The sequence below is a fragment of the Eretmochelys imbricata genome, chromosome 14, assembly GCF_965152235.1.
Source record: "Eretmochelys imbricata isolate rEreImb1 chromosome 14, rEreImb1.hap1, whole genome shotgun sequence".
In the NCBI taxonomy this organism is placed as follows: domain Eukaryota; kingdom Metazoa; phylum Chordata; order Testudines; family Cheloniidae; genus Eretmochelys; species Eretmochelys imbricata.
Genome location: NC_135585.1, coordinates 48,119,478 through 48,141,687, shown reverse-complemented (window position 1 = coordinate 48,141,687; position 22,210 = coordinate 48,119,478). Strand labels below are relative to the sequence as shown.

The following is a 22,210-nucleotide window of genomic DNA, read 5'->3' as shown; positions in this document are numbered from 1 at the left end:
ACTAAATCATCCCAGCCAGGGCTTTGTCAAGCCTGACCTTAAAAACATCTGAGGAAGGAGATTCCACCACCTCCCTAGGTAACGCATTTCAGTGTTTCACCACCCTCCTAGTGAAAAAGTTTTTCCTGATATCCAACCTAAACCTCCTCCACTGCAACTTGAGACCATTACTCCTTGTTCTGTCATCTGCTACCACTGAGAACAGTGTAGGTCCATCCTCCTTGGAACCCCCTTTCAGGTAGTTGAAAGCAGCTGTCAAATCCCCCCATATTCTTCTCTTCCATAGACTAAACAATCCCAGTTCCCACAGCCTCTCCTCATAAGTCATTTGTTCCAGTCCCCTAATCATTTTTGTTGCCCTCCGCTGGACTCTTTCCAATTTTTCCACATCCTGCTTGTAGTGTGGGGCCCAAAACTGGACACAGTACTCCAGATGATGCCTCACCAATGTCGAATAGAGGGGAATGATCACGTCTCTCGATCTGCTGGCAATGCCCCTACTTATACATCCCAAAATGCCATTGGCCTTCTTGGCTACAAGGGCACACTGTTGACTAACATCCAGCTTCTCGTCCACTGTAACCCCTACGTCCTTTTCTGCAGAACTGCTGCCAAGCCATTCGGTCCCTAGTCTGTAGTGGTGCATGGGATTCTTCTGTCCTAAGTGCAGGACTCTGCACTTGTCCTTGTTGAACCTCATCAGATTTCTTTTGGCCCAATCCTCCAATTTGTCTAGGTCCCTCTGTATCCTATCCCTACCCTCCAGCGTATCTACCTCTCCTCCCAGTTTAGTGTCATCTGCAAACTTGCTGAAGGTGCAATCCACACCATCCTCCAGATCATTTATGAAGATATTGAACAAAACCGGCCCCAGGACCGACCCTTGGGGCACTCCACTTGATACCGGCTGCCAACTAGACATTGATCACTAGCCGTTGAGCCTGACAATCTAGCCAGCTTTCTATCCACCTTATAGTCCATTCATCCAGCCCATACTTCTTTAACTTGCTGGCAAGAATACTGTGGGAGACCATGTCAAAAGCTTTGCTAAAGTCAAGGAACAACATGTCCACTGCTTTCCCTTCATCCACAGAGCCAGTTATCTCGTGATAGAAGGCAATTAGATTAGTCAGGCATGACTTGCCCTTGGTGAATCCATGCTGACTGTTCCTGATCACTTTCCTCCCCTCTAAGTGCTTCAGAATTGATTCCTTAGGGACCTGATCCATGATTTTTCCAGGGACTGAGGTGAGGCTGACTGGCTTGTAGTTCCCAGGATCCTCCTTCTTCCCTTTTTTAAAGATTGGCACTACATTAGCCTTTTTCCAGTCATCAGGGACTTCCCCGGATCGCCATGAGTTTTCAAAGATAATGGCCAATGGCTCTGCAATCACATCCGCCAACTCCTTTAGCTCTTGGATGCAGCGCATCCGGCCCCATGGACTTGTGCATGTCCAGCTTTTCTAAATAGTCCTGAACCACTTCTTTCTCCACAGAGGGCTGGTCACCTCCTCCCCATGCTGTGTTGCCCAGTGCAGTAGTCTGGGAGCTGACCTTGTTTGTGAAGACAGAGGCAAAAAAAGCTTTGAGTACATTAGCTTTTTCCACATCCTCGGTCACTAGGTTGCCTCCCTCATTCAGTAAGGGGCTCACACTTTCCTTGACTTAGATCAACCCATCTAATGCAGCCCCCGTGCCCCACAACCTGCCTCCTGGGGACCCCACCTCCCCTGGGCAGCTTCTCTCAGCCTTATGTAGCCATTGTGCACAGAAGCCACAGGAGCAATGGGGGGGACAGAAAGGAGACATGCAGATCCCTGGGAGGAGGGAGAAGGGGGGTTTCTATGGAGACTCTGGGTTGTTCCAGAGAATCCAGGGGTGTCAGGGAGCAGGGGACACTTTGTGTGTGATTCGCTCTGGTAACAGATTGGAACAGGGAGCAGTTGGTCAGAGCTGGCCTCTTGTCTCCGCACCAGGCTCACTGGCTACCAACCCTGGGCTGGAGTTACCAGATCTGCTCCGCTGGCTCAGGTCATGGAGCTGTCAGAGCTTTGCCACTGGGTTCTGCTGGTTACCTGTAGGACCAGATGAACCTGCCCTGAGCTCTATTTAAACCCCCTCATGTCTGCCCCTCTCCCAGGGATCCCCTCTGCCCATCTCCCAGCTGGCTCCCCCCTGTGGGCACTGAGTGCAGCTCCCCGTCGGGCACCTGGATGTCTGCAGGGAAGCTCCTGTTGCTCTGGGTTAGGGACAGGTGCTCTGCCCACTCAGGTTTGTCACCTGTTTCCTCCTCATTGTTTCCCAATTGTCACCAAAATCATCCGCCTTCTTCTGATGGCCACCTAGAAAATCCCCTGAAATGTTGGAATTGATCAGATGCAGCCATCGAAACAGACCAGTGCCACCGAGTTGAGTGCAGGATCTCACTTTGCTAGGCCAAAAATAAATCAAGAGATTAGACAGCACTCTTAGGCTATGGCTACTGATGCAGCTGCACCCCTGTAAGCTCTCTAGGGCAGGCGTTCTCAGAACAAGAATTTGGTGGCCTCAGCGCATGGCCACCAACTCCCGCTGGTGGCCACTCTGATAATTTTTCCTAAAACACTTAATTCACTTTATGAAAAACAAATAAATATGCATATATACATGTCCAAATCATTGTAGTTTATTTTGTAGGATTTTTTTTTTTAGAGAATAATAAAAATAATATATAGTTGAGTTGCCTCTATTCTTTACTGAACCTACAGAGAATAGAAACACAGTCTTTTAAAAGACTTGTTAGCTGGTAAGTCTGCTGCTGTGATAAGTGATGTTTGCATGTTTGTTACGATCGCGTTTCACAGCAGCAGACTTGCTAGCAAGCTGGGAGGCAGCGAAACGTGGTTAACAAACATATGAGTATCACTTTTCACAGCAGACTTACTCAGACTCAGCAAGCTGGGGGACAAATTAAGCCCAGGATGGAAAGTGAGTAGGGTGTCAGTGGGGACCAACAGTGGTGGAGGTGATAGTGAGCCCGGGACCCAAAGCCCTGCAGCTGAGGTCTGGAGCCTGTTGCTGCATGGCCAGAACCCAGGGCCGGAGGAGACAGTGGGGGGCAGGAGAGATGGGGAGAGGGGGTTGAGCCCAGGGCCGGAGCTGGACCCTGAAGCCCCATAGCTGGAACCTGCCACTCACCACTGCAGGGCTGAAGCCAGAAACCCAAGCCCCACGGCCCCCAACAAGATGGGGAACTCACAACTGGCTTCCTGCTCCTCCAGCATTTGTGGCTCCAGAAGGCTTTGCCTCCTCCCCCCACAAATTACCACCCAGGAGGCTGTGTCCCCAAGAAAAGCCCCTGGTCACCGCATGTGGCCATGGTGGCCACATTTGAGAAATGCTGCTCTTGTGTACCTGCTCTAAGCCAGCAGGAGAGCTAATTAACCCACCCACAATGAGGTTCAACAAGGATAAGTACAGAGTCCTGCACTTAGGACGGAAGAATCCTATGCACCGCTACAGACTAGGGACCAAATGGCTCTGCAGCAGTTCTGCAGAAAAGGACCTAGGGGTTATAGTGGACAAGAAGCTGGATATGAGTCAACAGTGTGCCCTTGTTGACAAGAAGGCTAACGACATTCTGGGCTGTGTAAGTAGGGGCATTGCCAGCAGATCAAGGGACGTGATCGTTCCCCTCTATTCGACATTGGTGAGGCCTCATCTGGAGTACTGTGTTCAGTTTTGGGCCCCACACTACAAGAAGGATGTGGAAACATTGGAAAGCTTCCAGCGGAGGGCAACAAAAATGATCAGGGGTCTGGAGCACATGACTTATGAGGAAAGGCTGAAGGAACTGGGATTGTTTAGTCTGCAGAAGAGAAGAGTGAGGGGGGATTTGATAGCTGCTTTCAACTACCTGAAAGGGGGTTCCAAAGAGGATGGATCTAGACTGTTCTGAGTGGTAGCAGATGACAGAACAAGGAGTAATGGTCTCAAGTTGCAGTGGGGGAGGTTTAGGTTGGATATTAGGAAAAACTTTTTCACTAGGAGGGTGGTGAAGCACTGGAATGCGTTACCTAGGGAGGTGGTGGAATCTCCTTCCTTAGATGTTTTTAGGGTCAGGCTTGACAAAGCCCCAGCTGGGATGATTTAGTTGGGGACTGGTCCTGCTCTGAGCAGGGGGTTGGTCTAGATGACCTCCTGAAGTACCTTCTAACTCTGATATTCTATGATTCTATGATTGTACAGGGAGCACTAGGTGATCAACTCAGGCTTTGTGAATCCTACTGTTGTTCCAGTGATTTTCTAGACTTCTCAAATTTGGCGTTTGCATCATCAAAGTCCATTTGCTGAGCCAGGCCTTAGTGGCTGCCATCAGCTGGCTCTTTGCTCTATAAACTCGTGCAGGCCTGGTTGAAGCAGATGCATCTACCCACAGGTCCCCTATTTCCCCTTATAATTTTCCAATTTTCACCCACATCATCCACCATCTCCATAGGGCTGCCTAAGACATTCCCTGAAATTTTTGAATTGATTAGATGCAGCAACCTGCACCGCTTCCTGTGGTGGGTTAACAGAAGGGTTAAAGCAGCCTTGGAGAGGCTGTGCAGAACCCAGCCAGGAAAAGGCTTATTGAGAGAGCCAATCAAGGGGAGGCTTGTTGCAGCAGCCAATCAGAGCCAGCGAGAGCCATATATAAAGGGCTGCTCAGGTGCACAGCAGATAGTCTCTTTCTCTGGAGGCTGAGGAAGAAGGATGAGATATCCAAGGGTATGCCTTCAGTGGCAAGTTTCTGTGCAACAAGTTATGCTCCTTTTATTAAAGCATTGGAATTAAACTGCCGTTGCATGTCCCCACTGTGCTTCTTGTGAGGTTGGAGTGTACTTACATTAGTAGCTCTTGCAAGGGCAAAGAGAATAGTGCATTGGAGGGTGGATATGAGGGGTTTTGCTTAACCCACCCCGGGCTCTATCTGGACCACAGATAACCAGAGGAACCCAGTGGTAAAGCTCTGGCAGTTCCATGACCCAAGCAAGGGGAGCAGAGCTGGGAGCTCAGGCCCAGGGCTGGTAGCCTATGAGTGGGGTGTGGAGACGAGATCAGCTGTGACCAACTGCTCCCTGTGCCAGTCTATTACCAGAGCGAATCATACACAGAGTATTCCAGGCTCCCCGTCACCCCTGGATCCTTTGGAACAACCCTGAATCTCCCTAGAAACCCCCTTTCTCCCCCCTCCCCAGGATCTGCACGTCTCTTTTCTGTCCCCCCGTTGATCCTGTGGTTTCTGTGCAGGATGTCTACAGAGCTCTGTGAGAAGCTGTCGGTGCCCAGGAGGCACCCCACATCACCTCTGTCCTCCTGATATTGGGGACTCTCTGGAACAATTCCCAGTCTCCATAGAAGGCCCTCTTGTCCCCCACTCCCCAGGATGAGGGAAGTCTCCTTTCTGTCCTCCCATTGATCCTGTGGCTTTTCTGCACGATGCCCCCAACTGTGCCCAGGGTAAGTGGGGCCCCAGGAGGCAGGGTCTGCGGCACGGCGGCTGCATGCGATGGGATTATCGCTAGGACCCAGGAGCAGCTGGGATGCGTCTGGGAGCGATCGCGGGGCTCAGGCCCGGCCGCAGGAAGTGACTCGCAGCCGCTGCGGGGACTCTGGCTCCCGGCGAGATCCCCGAGCCCCGGCGGCTGGTGCTGGGAGCCCGGAGCCCGGAGCCCGGGCTGCAGCCGGGAGAGGGGAATCTCCCAGGGCAGAGCCCCCAGCCTGGCCAGGGCCCCCTGCCCCAGGGGGGCCCCGCTCGGAGGGAAGGTAAGAGAGACCCGCCCCCCCCCGTCACCCCCGGGCTGCAGGGGAAGGAGGCTAAAGGGGGGGGCAGGCGGGGGTAACAGGGATGTGTGAGGGGCCGGGAGGATGGGGATAGGGATGCAGGGGGCAGGATGGGATTGGGGAGGGGTGGCTGAAGGGAGGACAGGGCGCTGCAGGGGAGTTAGGGGGCAAGGGGAGAATTATGGGGCGGAGGGGAACGAGGCTGGAATAAAGGGAAGATGTGGGGGGGGGGCACTACGAGGGAGGAGACGGTGAGAGCAAGAGCAGACTGGCTGGGGAAGGGAGAGCCAGGGATACCAGGCAGCTCCCCCGCGCCATGGGGTGTGGGGGGCGAGGGGGATTCCCCTCCCAGCTGCTAGTGGGGATTTTTTTTCTCCTAGAAATGGTCAAAAAAGCATGGGGGTGCGTTGGCTGGCGAACAACCCCTCAGAGCACAGAAGCTACAAGGCAAATCTGCACAGCCATCCCCCTTCCTTCTGTGCAAACCCCCACCCCCCGCGCTTATTATTAGATTAAAAATAAAAAAAGACCGACTCCTGATTTTGGGGTCTGTTTCCTGAGTGTTTGAGGCTGCCCAGGACCCTGGTCTGATTTCCGGGCCGGATTCAGATCTCGGCCACACCGGTGTGAGACCGGAGTCACTGCTGACGCTGGCAGAGGGCGAGTGCGGATGGGCCAGTGGGATCAGCCTCTGCCTGCCTGGTCCTGGGGGCTGCAGGGGCAGGGCAGGGAGGCTCAGTTGTTAGTTGCTGCCGCCAAAGGGCTCCGGCTATTGCTAAGGGAGAGGAGGAGGCCGGGGTGTGTGTGTGTCTCTCCCTGCTCATGTAATTACAGCCCTGGAGTTGAGCTCCCTGGGTCAGAAGCTGCTGCCGCCTCCATTTTGAGCTGGGAGCCCAGACTGAGCAGCAGAGTCAGGGCCTGGGAGAGACCTTCATTAAAGCCCCTCTGCGCCCAGTCCAGGTGGGCACTTTCAGCGGTAGCTGGAACCAGCTCCTGGGGCAGCCCCAGGCTCTGCTGACACCAGCCCCTGAGCCAGAGCTGGCAGGTGAGGAGAGAGACCTGGGGGTAAGGGCTGGGCCTGGGCAGGAATGTGAGTCTGCACAAAGGGCCCCTTTCAGGAACCTGCTGGTGAGTTTTGTACTGGATAGGAGTGGGGTATGTGGGGGTTGCGGGGGGAGCTCCCCACGTGTCTGCGGGTCCCAGAATTGCTGCCCTCAGTGACACAGCGAGGTTCAAACCCCAGTTAGTTGTCCCAGGAGCAGATCTGTCTACTGGAGAGCAAACACCCATGTAAATGGGGGCAGTCACCAGTTCTCCCAGGCAGTGGGGAGGGAAAGAGGGAAGGGGACAGAAAGGGTGAGTGGAGGGACTGAAAGGGGCAGCAGGAGCAGGAACTGGGGAGGGAGGTTCCCAGCTCCCAAACCTGCACAGATCCATTCCCTGCTTCACCCCTGGGCAGAGTGATACTCCTGGGAACATGGTGAGGAGCAGAGAGAGGAAAAGCCAGTTCATTTCTCTTGAATCACTGGGCTGGTCGGAGAGTGGGGGGACATGCTGCCTTTGGGAACAGTGTCACTTGGAATCCCCCTAAGAGGCGCCTTTGATTCTGCTCTTTTTCCAGCATTGCGCTCAGACACTGTTACAGGGAGAGTTTAAAAGTGCCCCAGTGAGTTTAGTTCTGCTGAGAGGGGCCTGGCCTGGGTGGTAATAAACTAACTAGGTTTCTTCCCAGCGTGGCAGTCTGTCTGCAGGGAGAGAGCCTGGGGGTAATCGGGGTGTGACATGGACTCAAGCCCCTTCTGACCCCCCCCTCCCGAATTGCTCATCTCACCCTGGCAGGCTGAGGAATCACATCCAGGTTTCTCTCCAGATGGTCCCATCTTCCAGGGGACAGAGACGGGAAATGGCTGTGATGGAGCCAGTTCAGGTAGGGGATTTTCAGGTAGCTTCAGGGGGGTTGTTGTAGAGGGAGAGGGGCAGAAAAGACACAGGGAGGGGACAGGGTGTGATAAATCTGATGGAACACATTCAATCCGGGCCTGATTTTCTGAACAGGCCCATTGGCGTGGGGTGGGGAAGGAAGTCCCCCCACTTTTGAACCCGGACACAATCCCCCTGGGCAGGGCTGGGATAACTGACCAGACTCCCAGTGCTGGAGCTTCCCGTATCAGCCTGTGCCTGGCAGGTTTGTAGTAAATGAGAAGACCCTTCCCTGCTCCGTGTGCTGGGGGGTACAAGGAGCTCTCACCTTCTCCCACCCCCTGAAGCCTCCTGGCTGCTCTGAGCAGGGTGGGGGTGGAATTCTGCTACTCTAGGCCTCCTCCCTGATGAATAGGGGAATCGTGGCTGGGGCAGAAGGTGCTGAGTGGGGGATTCTTGTTGTTCCAGATACCGGTGACCTTCGAGGAGGTGGCTGTGTATTTCACCCAGGGGCAGGGAGCTCTGCTGGACCCTGCTCAGAGAGCCCTCTACAGGGATGTCATGGAAGAGAATTACGAGACAGTGACCTCCCTGGGTAAGGAATTCCTGTGCCTTTGCTTATTAGAAGCTGTGGGGTCTGCATAGCTGACTGCCCGGATGGATTAGGAAGGAATGGGTTGCAAAGTGAAGTGGTTCTAAACCAGAGGCCCAGGGCGCCCTGGGGGACCATGAGCAGGTTTCAGGGGGGCTGCCAAGCAGGGGCAGCATTAGATTTCCTGGTGCCCAGGGGAGAAAGTGGAAGCCCTACTGCATGGGACAGAAGCCCAGGGCTGAAGCTAAAGCCTGGGCAACTTGGCTTTGCGGGGCCTCATGTTCCGTGGGACTCCACGTAATTGCCCTGCTCCCTATCCCCTAATGCAGGCCCTGGCTTTTATATGCAGAAAAACAGTTGGTTTGGCAGAGGTGGGCTGAGGAGTTTTTATAGCACGTTGGGGTGCAGAGGGGGGAGGCTCAGAGAGAAAAAGGCTGAGAACCCCTTGCATCATGGGCACTGTGTAATGTAGGCAAGGGAAGGCTGTGCCTACCTAAATAGCCATGGGTGGCCTTGCCCACTCTCTGCATCCTCCTACCTGCAGTGCAGCTACTAGGCCCCACCCAGGCAGGCTACTCTCTAGGGAGCCTGCTTCGGCCGCCCAGCACTGGGGTGCCACCCCAGCACTCCTGCACGCCAGGCCACCGTTCTGCCTGCCGTGTCCTCTGGGATGGGTGGAAGGGCCACGCACCGCCCGCTGCCCACCTGTTGCTCAGGGGGATAGGGAGTGAGGCGCTGTGGCTGGCCTGCTGCTTGAGGGAGCCAGCGGACCAGCCTGGTTCTGGGGCCGGCCTGACTCTTGGGTGGGCCAGTGGCTCGGCGCTGGGGATGGGGCTGTGGCCAATGGGAGCTGCGGGGGCGGTGCTTGCAGAGAGGGGCAGCGTGCCGAGCAACGTTCTGCCCGCCCCCTCCCAGGGGCCACAGGGCACGTTGGCCCCTTCCAGGAGCGGTGTGGGGCTGGGGTAGGCAGGGAGCCTGCCTTAGCAGTAAGTGCTGCCCAGCGGCAGGCCGCACCCCAAACTCCAGCACTGAGTCCGTTCCCTGAGCCAGCACCCCAAACCCCTTCCTGCACCCCAAAGCCCAGCCTTGATCCCCCTCCCAGAGCCAGCATCCCAAACCAGCTCTCAGCCCCCTCCTGGAGCCTGTACCCGAAGACCCTCCTGCACCTCAGCCCCAGCCATGACCCCCTTCCCAGAGCCAGCACCCCCACCCCCTCTTACACTCCAACACTCTGCCCCAGCCCTGACCCCCCTCCCAGAGCCAGTACCCTGTACCCCCTCCTGCACCCCAACACTTCCCCAACCCAGAGCTTCCTCCCAGAGCCTGCACCCCAACACTGTGCCCCAACCCAGAGCCCCCTCCTGCACTCCAACCCCAGACTCAGCCCAGAGCCCCTTCCCACACTGCAAACCCCTCGTCTCCAGCCCAGAGCCCACACCCCCTCCCAAACCCCAACTCCTACCTCAGCCTGGTGAAAGTGAGCGAGGGTGAGGGAGAGCGAGTGACGAGGCAGGGGGAATGGAGTGAGTGGGACAGGGCCTTGGGGAAAGGGCAGGGCAGATCCTGGGTTGCCCTTAAATTCAAAAAGTGATCTTGGGAGTAACAAGGTTGGAGATCACTGCCCTAGTGCTTACTACTTATGAGTCAAAGGGAGTACTCTGAAGAGCCAGAACTAGACCAGATAGCAAAGATCTGGCCTTAATGGTTTCCAATCCTCTCCCCAAACAAATGTGAAAGCTTAATGGAAATCACTTGTCTGGAATCCAAGTGCTTTCCATTAGGAGAGGCATCTCTCCAGGCCATTGCAACCCTGGAGCTGGGACTGGGACGTGACAGGATAGAAAATACAAGAGTGATACTGCAAATCAAACTTTAAAGCTGCAATACATGTTCCAAGCAAAGTGAAATCCAAACGTTTTAAGCAGCTGGTGGAAGTAGCATTAATTAACCTATCTACCAGTTAAGTAATTCTGAAATGGCATCCAATGCAAAAGCTAGGCAGAACTAATACATTGTCACTTTTGTGATCACAAAAAACGTTATTAAATGTGACTTTTAATGACCGTTTTGCAGAGGAGAAGAGATGATTTATTTGGATTCTTTTCAAAAAACTAACTCCAGGAAGCAGTAACAGTGTTTTTTCTCCAACAGAAGTCTCTCCCCACCCCTACAGTCCAGCTAGGGCTGGGAGAGACTGAGAATCAGACTCTCTCCCTGCCGCCACAGCCCAGCTGGAGCTGCAGAGAGGCGGCCACTGGGGAAAGTCGCGTCTCTGCCCGGCTGCCGCATGCAGCCCAGCTGGGGGTGGGAGTCCTGAGACACTCCAAACTTAGTTTCTACACTCCCACCCACTCCCTATTTCCCCCCACCTACCCCCTATTTCCCTCACCTTCCACATCCTCTCTCCAGGGTCCAGGAGGCACCTAATTAGCGGAGTCACACCTGCACGGCTCCACTAATTAGGTGTGTGGCCCTTCATTATCTCATGCATGGCTCTGCAGGCATGCACCTTAGAGGGAAATATGGTTGCCGGGCAGCGTGGCCCCAGGCCCCCCAGAGTGCCAGGTTGCCGGGCAGCGCAGCCCCATCCTTCCCAGCCCCGGAAGAGCCGGCCGCCTGCAGAGCAGGAAGCAGGAGGGGGACTGGGGGTGGAATGTGGGCGGGGCCACACCTGGCTGTTTGGGGAGGCTCAGCCTCCCCCTGCCTCTGATATCCGCTGCCCATGCCTGAGACCTCCTAGTTAGAATATAACAACACCCCCCCCACACATACACCAGATCTCTGCTGCTCCCAAAGGGTCTGAGTTACCACAGTCCCATGTAGGATCAGGTAAAACTCAGGGAATGTTCCTTGTGACAAATACTTTACCAATGCTCCATGCTCCCTGACCTTGCCTGATTTCACCCCCTGCGCAGGATTCTTCAGTCCCAAACCGGACCTGATCGCCCGGCTGGAACGAGGGGAAGAGCCGTGGGTCCCGGATCTCCAGGCCACTAAGGAAGGAGAGAGCCTGAGAGGGGCCCGCACAGGTGAGGAGTCAGGGAAACTGAGACAGAAACATCTGGTGAGAGAAGGAAAAAGCTGGGACTCCCGAAATGTGCCGTGAGCAAAAGCCCCCAGTTCTGCCCCATCTCACCCAGGTCAGGGCTGCAGTCAGCCCATGTCATATTATGAAGGCAAATATCAGTCACGGCTTCCCACCCATCCTGTTAGCTGTTGGGAATTTCCTCCCTGACTTTACTTCCCTGGGTGTGTTTGGGTGGGATATGGAGGCAGAATCCAATGTCTCCAGCTCCCCAACAGTCACTGTGTTGTGTTTTCCCTCTCTGCTATTCCCCTTTCTGTCCTTTCTCCAGGCACAGGCAGTGACTCCTGTCTGGATTCTCTCTCTCCCAGCAGGTGATAGGACAGTGAGTGAGAACAAGAAGGAGAATCAGCAGCAGGAAGGTCCTCGGAAAGTGGAACCGCAGTGGATATTTTTGAGAAGAGCTGAGAAGAATTTTTCCCAGTGCTTGGAACAAGGAGAAGCCTGGGGAGATCAACACAGATCAGAGATGCAGCTGGGAAATTATCTTAGGAACAAACTAGGTGAATCTATTGAACGTGGCGGAGGATGCAAGGATCCTAAGGAAACCACAATCCAGCAGACAAGTCACAGTGAAGAGAAACCCTACAAATGCTTTGAGTGTGGGAAAAGATTCCGTTTCAGTGCAAACCTTATTAGCCATGGGAGAACCCACACAGGAGAGAAGCCCTATAAATGCGTAGACTGTGGGAAAAGCTTCAGTGAGAAGCCATGTCTTATTATACACCAGAGACTGCACACAGGAGAGAGACCCTATAAATGCTTTGAGTGTGGGAAAAGTTTCCGTTTGAAATCAACCCTTTATACACATCAGAAAACCCACACAGGAGAGAAACCCCATAAATGCCTGGACTGTGGGAAAACTTTCAGTTTCAAATCTACTCTTAATACACATCAGAAAACCCACACAGGAGAGAAACCCTATAAATGCCTGGACTGTGGGAAAACTTTCAGTCGGCGCTCACACCTTACTCTACATGGGCGAATCCACACGGGAGAGAGACCCTATAAATGCCTCGAGTGTGGGAAAAGTTTCAGTGTGAAATCAACCCTTAATACACATCAAAAAACCCACACAGGAGAGAAACCCCATAAATGCCTGGACTGTGGGAAAACTTTCAGTCGGCGCTCACACCTTACTCTACATGGGCGAATCCACACGGGAGAGAGACCCTATAAATGCCTTGAGTGTGGGAAAAGTTTCAGTTTGAAATCAACCCTTAATACACATCAGAAAACCCACACAGGAGAGAGACCCCATAAATGTTTGGACTGCGGGAAAAGCTTCAGTCAGCACTCACATCTTACTAATCATAGGAAAATCCATATGGCAGAGAGACCATATAAATGCCTTAAGTGTGGGAAAAGTTTCATTCAGCACTCAAACTTTATTAGACATCCGTGTCTGAAGACAAGAGAGAGACGCCATAAATGCCTTCAGTGCGAGAAAGTTTTTATTACTGCATCACACCTTGTTAGACATGAGAGAACCCATACGGGAGAGAAACTGCATAAATGCTTGGACTGTGGGAAAACTTTCGGTCAGACCTCGTATTTTATTAAACATAGGAGAATCCATACAGGAAACAGACCTTATAAATGCCTTGAGTGTGGGAAAAGTTTTATGGAAAGTTCATCCCTTATGAAACATGGGCGAATTCACACAGGAGAAAGACCGTACAAATGCCTCGAGTGTGGGAAAAGTTTTATGGAAAGTTCATACCTTACTAAACATGGGAAAATCCACACTGGAGAAAGGCCCTATAAATGCCTCAACTGTGGGAAAGATTTTATCACAAACTCAGCGCTTACTAACCATAGGAGAATTCACACGGGAGAAAGGCCCTATAAATGCCTCGAATGTGGGAAAAGTTTTATGGAAAGTTCATCCCTTACTAAACATGGGAGAGTCCACACAGGAGAAAGACCCTATAAATGCGTTGAGTGTGGGAAAAGTTTCAGTTTGAAATCAACCCTTAATACACATCAGAAAACCCACACAGGGGAGAAACCCCATAAATGCCTGGACTGTGGGAAAACTTTCACTCGGCGCTCACACCTTACTCTACATGGGAGAATCCACACGAGGGAGAGACCTTATAAATGCCTTGACTGTGGGAAAAGCTTCAGTAAGAGCTCAGAGCTCACCAAACATCAGAAATCTGCAAGGGAGAGAGACCCTATAAATAGGTTGTCTGCAGGAAAAGATTCAATTTTACTTCACGCTTCAGTGACCCGCACAGCAGAGACACCTTGAACGTCGGGGAAGGTTCATTTGGTGCTCCTGGAGTATCAGCATCAGCAAATCCGCACAGCGAAGAAACCTCTGAGATGTTCTCAGTGTGGAAAATGCTCCAAGTGGCGCTAACACCATGTTGGACATCAGAGACTCCTCCACACAGCAGGGAAATTCTCTCAGGGCCCTGACAAGGGCTGGCCATGGTGACAAACCCATTTCCTCGTTCCCACACGCATCAGGGGCATTTGGCTCCCAAGGATCCACCTGCCCATCGCTGGGGTGAGGATCCAGCAGCAGCCGGTCAGTGAACATCTGGCTCTGCCTGGTCTAAGCAAACCCCAGGCAGAGGAGAAGCCCCCATCAGCCCCTCCTCCCTGCTACAGCCCTGTCTACTGAGCTGATGGGCCACAGGCGGGGGAAGGGAGAGAGAGAGAGAGAAACTCCTCCAACTGGTCCCTCTTGCCTGGCTGAAATTCCCCCCTCTCCCTTCCTCTTCCAGCTGGGACCCCCCTGCCATGGAGAGGAGGAGAAGGACACTTGGGGTAGGCCCCATCTTCACTCTACACATCTGTCCCCACCCCCCATCTTCCACCAGCCCCTGGGCTGGACTCCCCCACTTACCTGGAGCTGTTCCCTGCAGGGGGAGTGTCCCTGGGGGCTGATAACTTCTCCCCTCCCTGAATCCCCCAGGGTGCTGGGCTCTGGGGGATCAAATATTGAGGGACCGGGCCGATGGGTTAGGGGGAGGAAACTGGGTGTTGAATGGTTGGGGCTGGGGGAGCTGGGGCTATCGAGTGTTTGGGGATCATGGGATAAGAGGAGAGGGAGAGCACAGGGATAGAGCGGTGCTGCCTCTCCTCACTCACCCCCTCTGCCCCTTCTCCCTGCCCCCGCTGCATTCAGACAGCACCACTGAGAGGGGCCGATTCCCACAGGGCCTTTTGTGGGACACGGGGAGATCTCACCTCTGCCTATGTAGCCTCATTCTCTGAGGTTCTCTCTGTGGTCGGAAACGTGGTTGGGATTAGCCAGAGCATCTCTATATCCCTCCACCAGGTTTCCTGGTGTAAACTGTCTGACACTGGCAGAGCAGGTGCCAGAGCCCTAGACCAATTCACTTGTGTATTAGGATAGGATAGATCAAAGTGACTGTTAAATGTATACGTGTGTAGTTGGCGTTTAAACTTCATGACAACCAATAGGATGTTACTTGCATTTTTTCATTTAACTATACCTTGTTATAATGTAGTAGCAAACATTTGCATTGTGTATACCCCTGTAATGAAATAACCCATCAAACGAGGAAGAAGCCTTGTGGAATGAAAATGAGGAACATTAACAGAAAAGAGCTAATTTCAAAGCAAGTGGGCGTTGTGCGTGAGACTCGGAGGTCAAAGTCTCAAAATGCGTTCCTCACTCTCTGCCATGAGAGGAAAAGCCCACATGGCTAGTGACCCTGTCAGCCTGTTTTCTCTAAGAGGAAGCCATTAGTATGGATTCAAGGAAAGGTCTTTCTTCTCCAGGCTGTCCAGATTCTTACAGGGATGTGTGCAAGGCAGAAAGTGGAGCTCCCCAGGGACAATCTGGGTCAGGAGGTGGGCAAACTTTTTGGCCTGAGGGCCACATCGGGGTTCCAAAACTGTATGGAGGGCCAGGTAGGGAAGGCTGTGCCTCCCCAAACAGCCTGGCCCCCTGCCCTCTATCCATCCCCTCCCACTTCCTGCCCCCTAACTGCCCCCCTCAGAATTCCTGACCCATCCAACCATCCCCCCTGCTCCTTGTCCCCTGACCACCCCTTCCTGGGACCTCCCGCCCCATCCAACCCCCCTGCTCCCTGTCCCCTGACTGCCCCAACCCCTGTCCACACCCCTGCCCCATCCAACACCTCCCTAAGCTCCAGGGCCACCAACTGAGGTCGGGCGCCTGTAGGGTAGGTCAGACTCCGGAACTGCTGCCAGAAGGTTTCTGGGCTGATGTCCAAGGCATCCAGAATTGCTGCCTTTACCCGAGTAGTCCCGTGCCTTCTCTGTCGATAGCCCGCATTACACAGTTTGGGCAGTCCCGGTCAGACACAGAGCCAGGAGGGTGGCCCATTGGTCTCAGACCCACCCCGCAACTCACACCACCCTCTCAAAGGTCACAAGGAAGGCCTCGGGGTCATCGTTGGGGCCCATCTCGGTCACCCAGATCGGCGGGGCTATGCTGGACGTCCCAGCGGCATCTCCCGGCTGGGGTTCCGCAGGACGGGGGAGCGGAGTCACCAGCTGCTGCAGGCATTGCTGCTGGTGGTCCCGGTTCTGGCACCCCAGCTCCAAAATCAGCTGTTGCTGCTGCACCCCTAACTGCTGCACCAGCTGCTGGAGATGGGCTGCCTGCTGCTGGCTCACGGCCAGGAACTTAATGAGCTTGTCCATATCCGTGGTCATCCCGGGCACGTTCCTCCTCCAATCCCTTCTCACCAGGATCGGGGGATCACTGCCCACATTCTCCACCACGTGTGGAGGGGTTTCGCCAGGGCCCATCCCTCTCCGGGGAGGTGGGGGACCACACCGCCTCGGTACTTCCTTCCAGTTGTGACAGGGAATTAGCCTGGCCGCGGGAGTCTCTCGCCATGGCAGCAGTAGAGGCAAACACAGACAGTTATTCACGCACGGCCCGTGGTCAGCAGCCTATAGTGAGTCACGGGCTCAGGTCCTCAGGCAGGGGGTGAGCAAACAGTTATATAATTAGCAGGCCCCGGGTCTGAGCAGGGCAGCAAAGAGTCAATGGCTCAGGACCTCAGGCATAGGCTGAGCAACGGCAGGTAAACGATAAGCCCAGGCTCTTGGCTCAGTGGGGCCTGGGAGAGGGGGAGACTGCCACCCACAAGCTGGGTGGCAGGGGGGACGCAGGCCCACCCACTCCACTGCGTCCCAGCCCGGGGCCCTAGCAGCGGCAGAAGGCCAGCTGCTGAGTGAGTCAGGGAGGGATCCTGGCTCCAACACATTGACATAGGCTTTGGCAGTGCTGCAGCCAGACTAGGGTCGGCTGCCCATGGGCTACTTCTGAACTCCCCCTCCAGAGGTACCTGGTTCTGGATGGTGTCCTCCGGGGGGGTCCAGCACCATGGGATCTTCAGGGAAACTGGCGAGGGGTAGGCTTGGCAGCTCCTCCGGGCTCTGGTCAAGCGGGCCAGCCTTCTGGTCTGCTGCTGGTTGCTGGGGTCTCCCAGCTAGGCTACAGGCATCTAGCCTCTCCAGCAGCTGCTCCTGTAATGAGCTCTGGGGTTGGGCTTTTATATTTCCTGTCCTGCGCCTTGACCTCTAGGGGGCGGGTGCAGGATTCGCTGGCTCCGCCCACTTTGGTGTCCAGAGGAGCTCGTCCCTCTCCAGGGCGGAGGGGAACCACACTGTAAGGGCCAGAGTCTTTCAAATGTATATGAATCCACTGGCCTTGCTTTGAAAAGATTTCAGATGAAAAAAAAATTGTTAGGGAGTTTAAACAGCCCTATAAACTTAGACAGCTTGTTGGGGAGACAATGTTGTTGGAACATGAATGTCTCCATGTCGATTCTTTAAGTAAGCAGTCTGTGACTCAGGTAGTGAGGAAAGATCGGGTTACTGGTTTTTCAGAGCAGAACAGCCCTATAACTGAATCCACAAGGATGCAGGGGACAGCAGGTAAACTCTCATCTCTAGACAATTTGAATATGACCTGTAGTCTCGTAATGGACTTGACATCTGATTCCATGTGGAAGCAGAGGTTGGTAATGGAAGGACAAAAGAACCTTGAGTCTAACATGCTAGTGAAAATGGATAGTATCTCTTTAAGACAGAGTCCAGCCTTGAGATTGGTAATACTTGGGGATCTGAAAACTAGTAAACAAGCTAGTGTCTGTGTTGATGCAAATTACCGGACTGACTGGGGGGAGAAAGACTTGCCCACGGCCATTAGCAGAGGATTCACCCAGCCAGCCAATGGATTCTCTTACACAAAAGAGTTCAAATTTTGACCCTCGGGAACAGGGAGAAAGGGAAAAAGTTTATGTGCTAATGAAAGCCACAGGTTAACCCTAGGTTTCAGAATAACAGCCGTGTTAGTCTGTATTCGCAAAAAGAAAAGGAGGACTTGTGGCACCTTAGAGACTAACCAATTTATTTGAGCATAAGCTTTCGTGAGCTACAGCTCACTTCATAGCTGTAGCTCACGAAAGTTTATGCTCAAATAAATTGGTTAGTCTCTAAGGTGCCACAAGTCCTCCTTTTCTTTTTAGGTTAACCCTAAAATGCCAAAACCCCAATGGTATTGAGCCAAAGGCATAACAAAACTGATTGTGAATGTAATAAATTTGTATATAATTTAATGTTATAAATTTGTAATAAATTTAATGTTAATGCTAATGTTAACTTTTCTGACTGTGGTGTGGATACCAAGAACTGTAAAAATGTACAATGTGCAGGGTTTTCTGGAAAAACCCTTGAACCTATTAGGAGTGATACATAAGAACACATGTTGTAAAAGCCTTCGTGGTTCTACTGTTTCATTACATGACAACACACTTTATGTTAAAAAGCCTGGTGATACTGATATTTCACAGTTAGTGCCTGTATCTAATCTTGAAACAAGCTGGTATGATCCCTTTGGGGCCGGCTTACCTGGAAATTTGAGTGTCTAGTGGAGAGGGGCTGGACACTAGAGAAGGACATGATGGAGGAGCTCGAGGACAAGGTTGTGCCTAGTGTGAACCTGCAAGGCAAAGTAAGGACTAGCAGAGCCCTGGGGAGTTTGTGTGGGGAGCTAAAAGGCTGGAGGTGACAGGGAACAGACACCCAGTTCAGCAGCAGCACGTCCCCCTTGCGTTGAGGCAACAAGGAGATTCACAGTCCTGGGCACCCTGAGAAAACGTCACAGCCGGAACCTTCAGCCTGTGGAGCTCAAGGATGGCAAAATAACACCTCCAAGGGGCTTAAAAAACAAACAAACAACCCACCCTGCTCCAATGCCAGGGATTCCGCAAGCTCCCTTCGAAGCTATTCCAGAGCTTAAATACCTGCATGGTTAGAAAGTTTCCTAATCTCGCACCTAAATCTCCCTTGCTGCAGTTTAACACTTTTTACCTCTCATCCTCCCTTCAGTGGCCACGGAGCACAACTGATCCCCAGTCTCTGTATAACAGCCCTTAGCAGGTCTGCAGACCATGGCCAGTCTGCTTTTCTCAAGACTAATAGACCCACTTCTTTTAACCTTCCGCCACAGGTCGGGTTTTCTCAACCTTTTACCATTTTTGTTGCTCTCCTCAGGACTCGATCCAATTTGTCCTCCTCTTTCCTAAAGTGTGGTGCCCAGTACTGGACACAGGACTCCAGCTGAGGCCTCCCCAGTGCCCAGCAGAGCAGGACAACGACCTCCTGCAAACTTACACACAACACTCACATTAATACACATTAATACACCCCAGAATACCAGCCTTTTCCCCAGCTGCATCAATGGGTGACAGCCGGACAACCTCAGAGTCCATTTAAGACCATTTCCCCTCCCCCTCATTATTGAAGACAAGGGACACTGGGAGTTTGATAAACTAAATGCTACTTTGTTCTTTTCAAAGCAATAAATAAAAGCTAAATCCCGCCCCCCCAACCCCATCCAACACCCAGCTCAGCATGGTGCATTTCAGCTCCAGCCCAGCACATTGGTGCTCCAGCTACACACGCACCCCAGGGAAAGAGGAACAAATTAAAGCTGGTAGAAAAGCGCTAACAATCCATGAGAGAGGCATTTGCCTGACCTCCTCCTCTCAGTAATGGGGAAACGCCGAGCCCTCTCCACTTCAGTCCTCTTGGGGCATCATTGGTAGCCCTTTAGAGTTCAAGGATCACTTCATCCAGCACTCCTAGGACACTTCCTCTCTCTCTGGGACATGTGCAGTGAGTTCACAGTTCTCAGCCTCAGCTGTCTGGCTGACAAGAGCAAACTGTGCCTGTAACAGTGCCTCCATGGGTCACAACTGAAAATACCAAATTCAGGACAAACTGCTGAGAAATGAGGCAGACACACCGCAAAACTGGTGATTATTCTCCCATGACATATACCAAACCAGCAACAAAAATAAACTTCTGTTTTACCACACTGGCTAACAAGACGTCCAAAAAGCAGTTTCCTTAGGCATTCAAGCCCTTATATCACCACCAAAAACTCTGAACTTAATGAGTGGTTATTTACAATTAATTTAATTAAACAGCAGGTTCTTCTGATCCCAAAAGGACCAGCCAAACACCCAGGTCAATATATAACTCAGATCTTACCCAATAATCATGCTGTTGCCAATCCTTTAGTATCTAAAATCTAGAGGCTTATTTATGAAAAAGAAAGAAAGGTGAGACTTAAAATTTGATTAAAGGAATCAAATACATACAATAAATGCAAAGTTCTTGGTTCAGGCTTGTAGCAGGGATGGAATAAACTGCTGGCTTAAGTCAAGTCTCTGGCTGCTTCCAAATCATTGGAAAGTCCTCAGTCCTTTGGTTAGAATGCTCCCATTAGTATAAGTCCATAGTCCACAGGTTTGAGCAGGAAAAATGCAAAACAGAGATGTTTCCAGGGCCTTTTATAACTTCTCTCAGGTGAAGGGAACCTCATTGTTCTCACTGTGGCAAACCACAGGAACAAGATGGTGTGTGGAGTCACATGGGCAAGTCACATGTCCATGCCTGATTTCGTTTAGTCACTCACAGAAGAGGCCATTACATAAAGTCCGTTCAGCGCAGGTTGGCATCTGCCATTGTGAGTTAAGTGTTCTTTTGATGGGCCACTCAACTTGAATAGTTCCTCCAAGATGTGCAGGTGAACTACCTTGTGGGTGTTACCCAGGAGCAAACATTTTTGTAATACAGGTATAGAGCCATTAGTCATAACTTCAAATACAAAAATGGTACATACATACAAGTAGCATAGTCATATTCAGCAAATCATGCCCTTTCCATTGACACCTTACACAGCACACTTTGTGTAAGATTCATTGCAATTTTATCACAGTGGTAGCAACAATGCTCTACATGGTCATATTTTAATCAGACAATGTCAAGGCCCTGTCCACCCAACCACTCTCTCCCCATCCTGATTGTATCTCACATCTCTGCGGGGATCAGGCAGTCACTTCCTTCCCCATTTCAGTCTCTGACTCTCGGAGTGCGTATCCAGCACTCAACCTTAGTGTTTTTGCGGATAGATGCTGATCGTTTTCATTGTTCAAAGGACAAGAAAATCTCACGACAAAGGCTAGGGAAACGTGAAAAGAAAATCAGAAAGGACTATTCTAGCAAGTGATCATTTGTCTTTTGAAGTCCCCAATAAATCTGAGTTACATCCTGTCAAAGTAATTTAATATCAAAATACGTGGCAGAACAGGCTTCACCAAAAAGAACCCCCCTACACAAACCAGGGTGGGCTACAAACCACTTTCCCATTCATGAAGTGAAATCCTAGAGAATCTTAAGACTCAAAATCTGGAGAATAAATTTACCTATTTCCTTCTGAACAGGCTAAACCTGCTTTACTCAGCACCAGCACATAATTTGACTGTGTTATTGACAAAAGTTTTAGCATCATCGTAATGGGGGGGGAAAAAAAAAAGGAAAAAAAGACGAACCTAACCAAAAACTTCCTATCTAGAAATGATCTGGATTTGTCTGGAAAAACTCCAGATGCTACTTTAGCAATAGGGATTGAAGCTCAAACTGTGCTTTGGGGTTCATTTGAATTTCCCCTTCAGGAATGTGACATTTTCTCTCAAGTTTTCAGGGGCCCGATTGAGGATCAAAGAAATCAAAGCTTTATTCCTAAGCATGGTGGGCAAAGGACACTGTGGTAAATGACACACATGAAGCGGGAGGGGTAGAAAGGGAAAAGGATAAACTCTCCACAGCTTGGGCAGAGGCTGCTCTGTGAGAGAAGACAGGTGAGGTTGATGGGGGCAGGAGGGAATCCCCCAGACTCACCCAGTCCCTCTCAAACAACACAGAAGTTAAAACACCACATTATTTTACAATCCCTGCTCCAGCTTTTTTAGAATCTATTGAATGCTGGTGTATAAGGGAGAAACAGCACAAAATAATTAAATGCTTTTCAGCATAAGCTAGAGGAATATGAGGATGTCTGGGAATGAGACAATCTCACCCCAAAGTGGGGGACTTAGTGATTCTAACAATCACTCTGCTAATGGGGGATTGGAATAAATTGCTCAGGGTCAGTCTAGACTAGAACAGGGGTGGAGGAATAAAGGAGACGCACTAGCTAATCCCAACCACTTTTCCTGCCCTAGACAGACGCTCGGAGACTGATATGATTACTCCCCATTTATTCCCAGTAGACTCCTGAGTCCCAGGCCAGTTTGCTATCCACTAGGAAATGCTGCTTCCCTCGCAGAGGCTGATGCTGCTGTAGCAGAGGTGGGAAATCCAGGCTTCGAAGAAAAGGCCCTGTGGAAACCAGTCTCTGATAATGGTGCTGTCTAAAAGCAGAGGGGGCAGGGAGAAAGGGGCAGAGGGGGTGAGTGATGAGAGGCAGCACCTCTCTACCCCTGTGCTCTTCCTCT

The 22,210-nt window shown here is 51.9% G+C and overlaps 2 protein-coding genes across 2 annotated transcripts in view; one reads left to right on the top strand and one right to left on the bottom strand.

Moving 5' to 3' along the window:
• LOC144274264 (uncharacterized) overlaps positions 1-22,210 on the bottom strand; it is a 48,590-nt gene that overhangs the window by 11,364 nt on the left and 15,016 nt on the right. The gene's annotated exons all lie outside the window — the stretch shown is intronic.
• On the top strand, positions 7,643-15,241 carry LOC144274272 (uncharacterized). Its single transcript, XM_077832936.1, is given in 5 exon segments — positions 7,643-7,732; positions 8,194-8,320; positions 11,233-11,346; positions 11,714-13,564; positions 13,567-15,241. Coding segments are annotated over 5 exon segments (2,175 nt in total). The 5' UTR covers positions 7,643-7,675; the 3' UTR covers positions 13,593-15,241.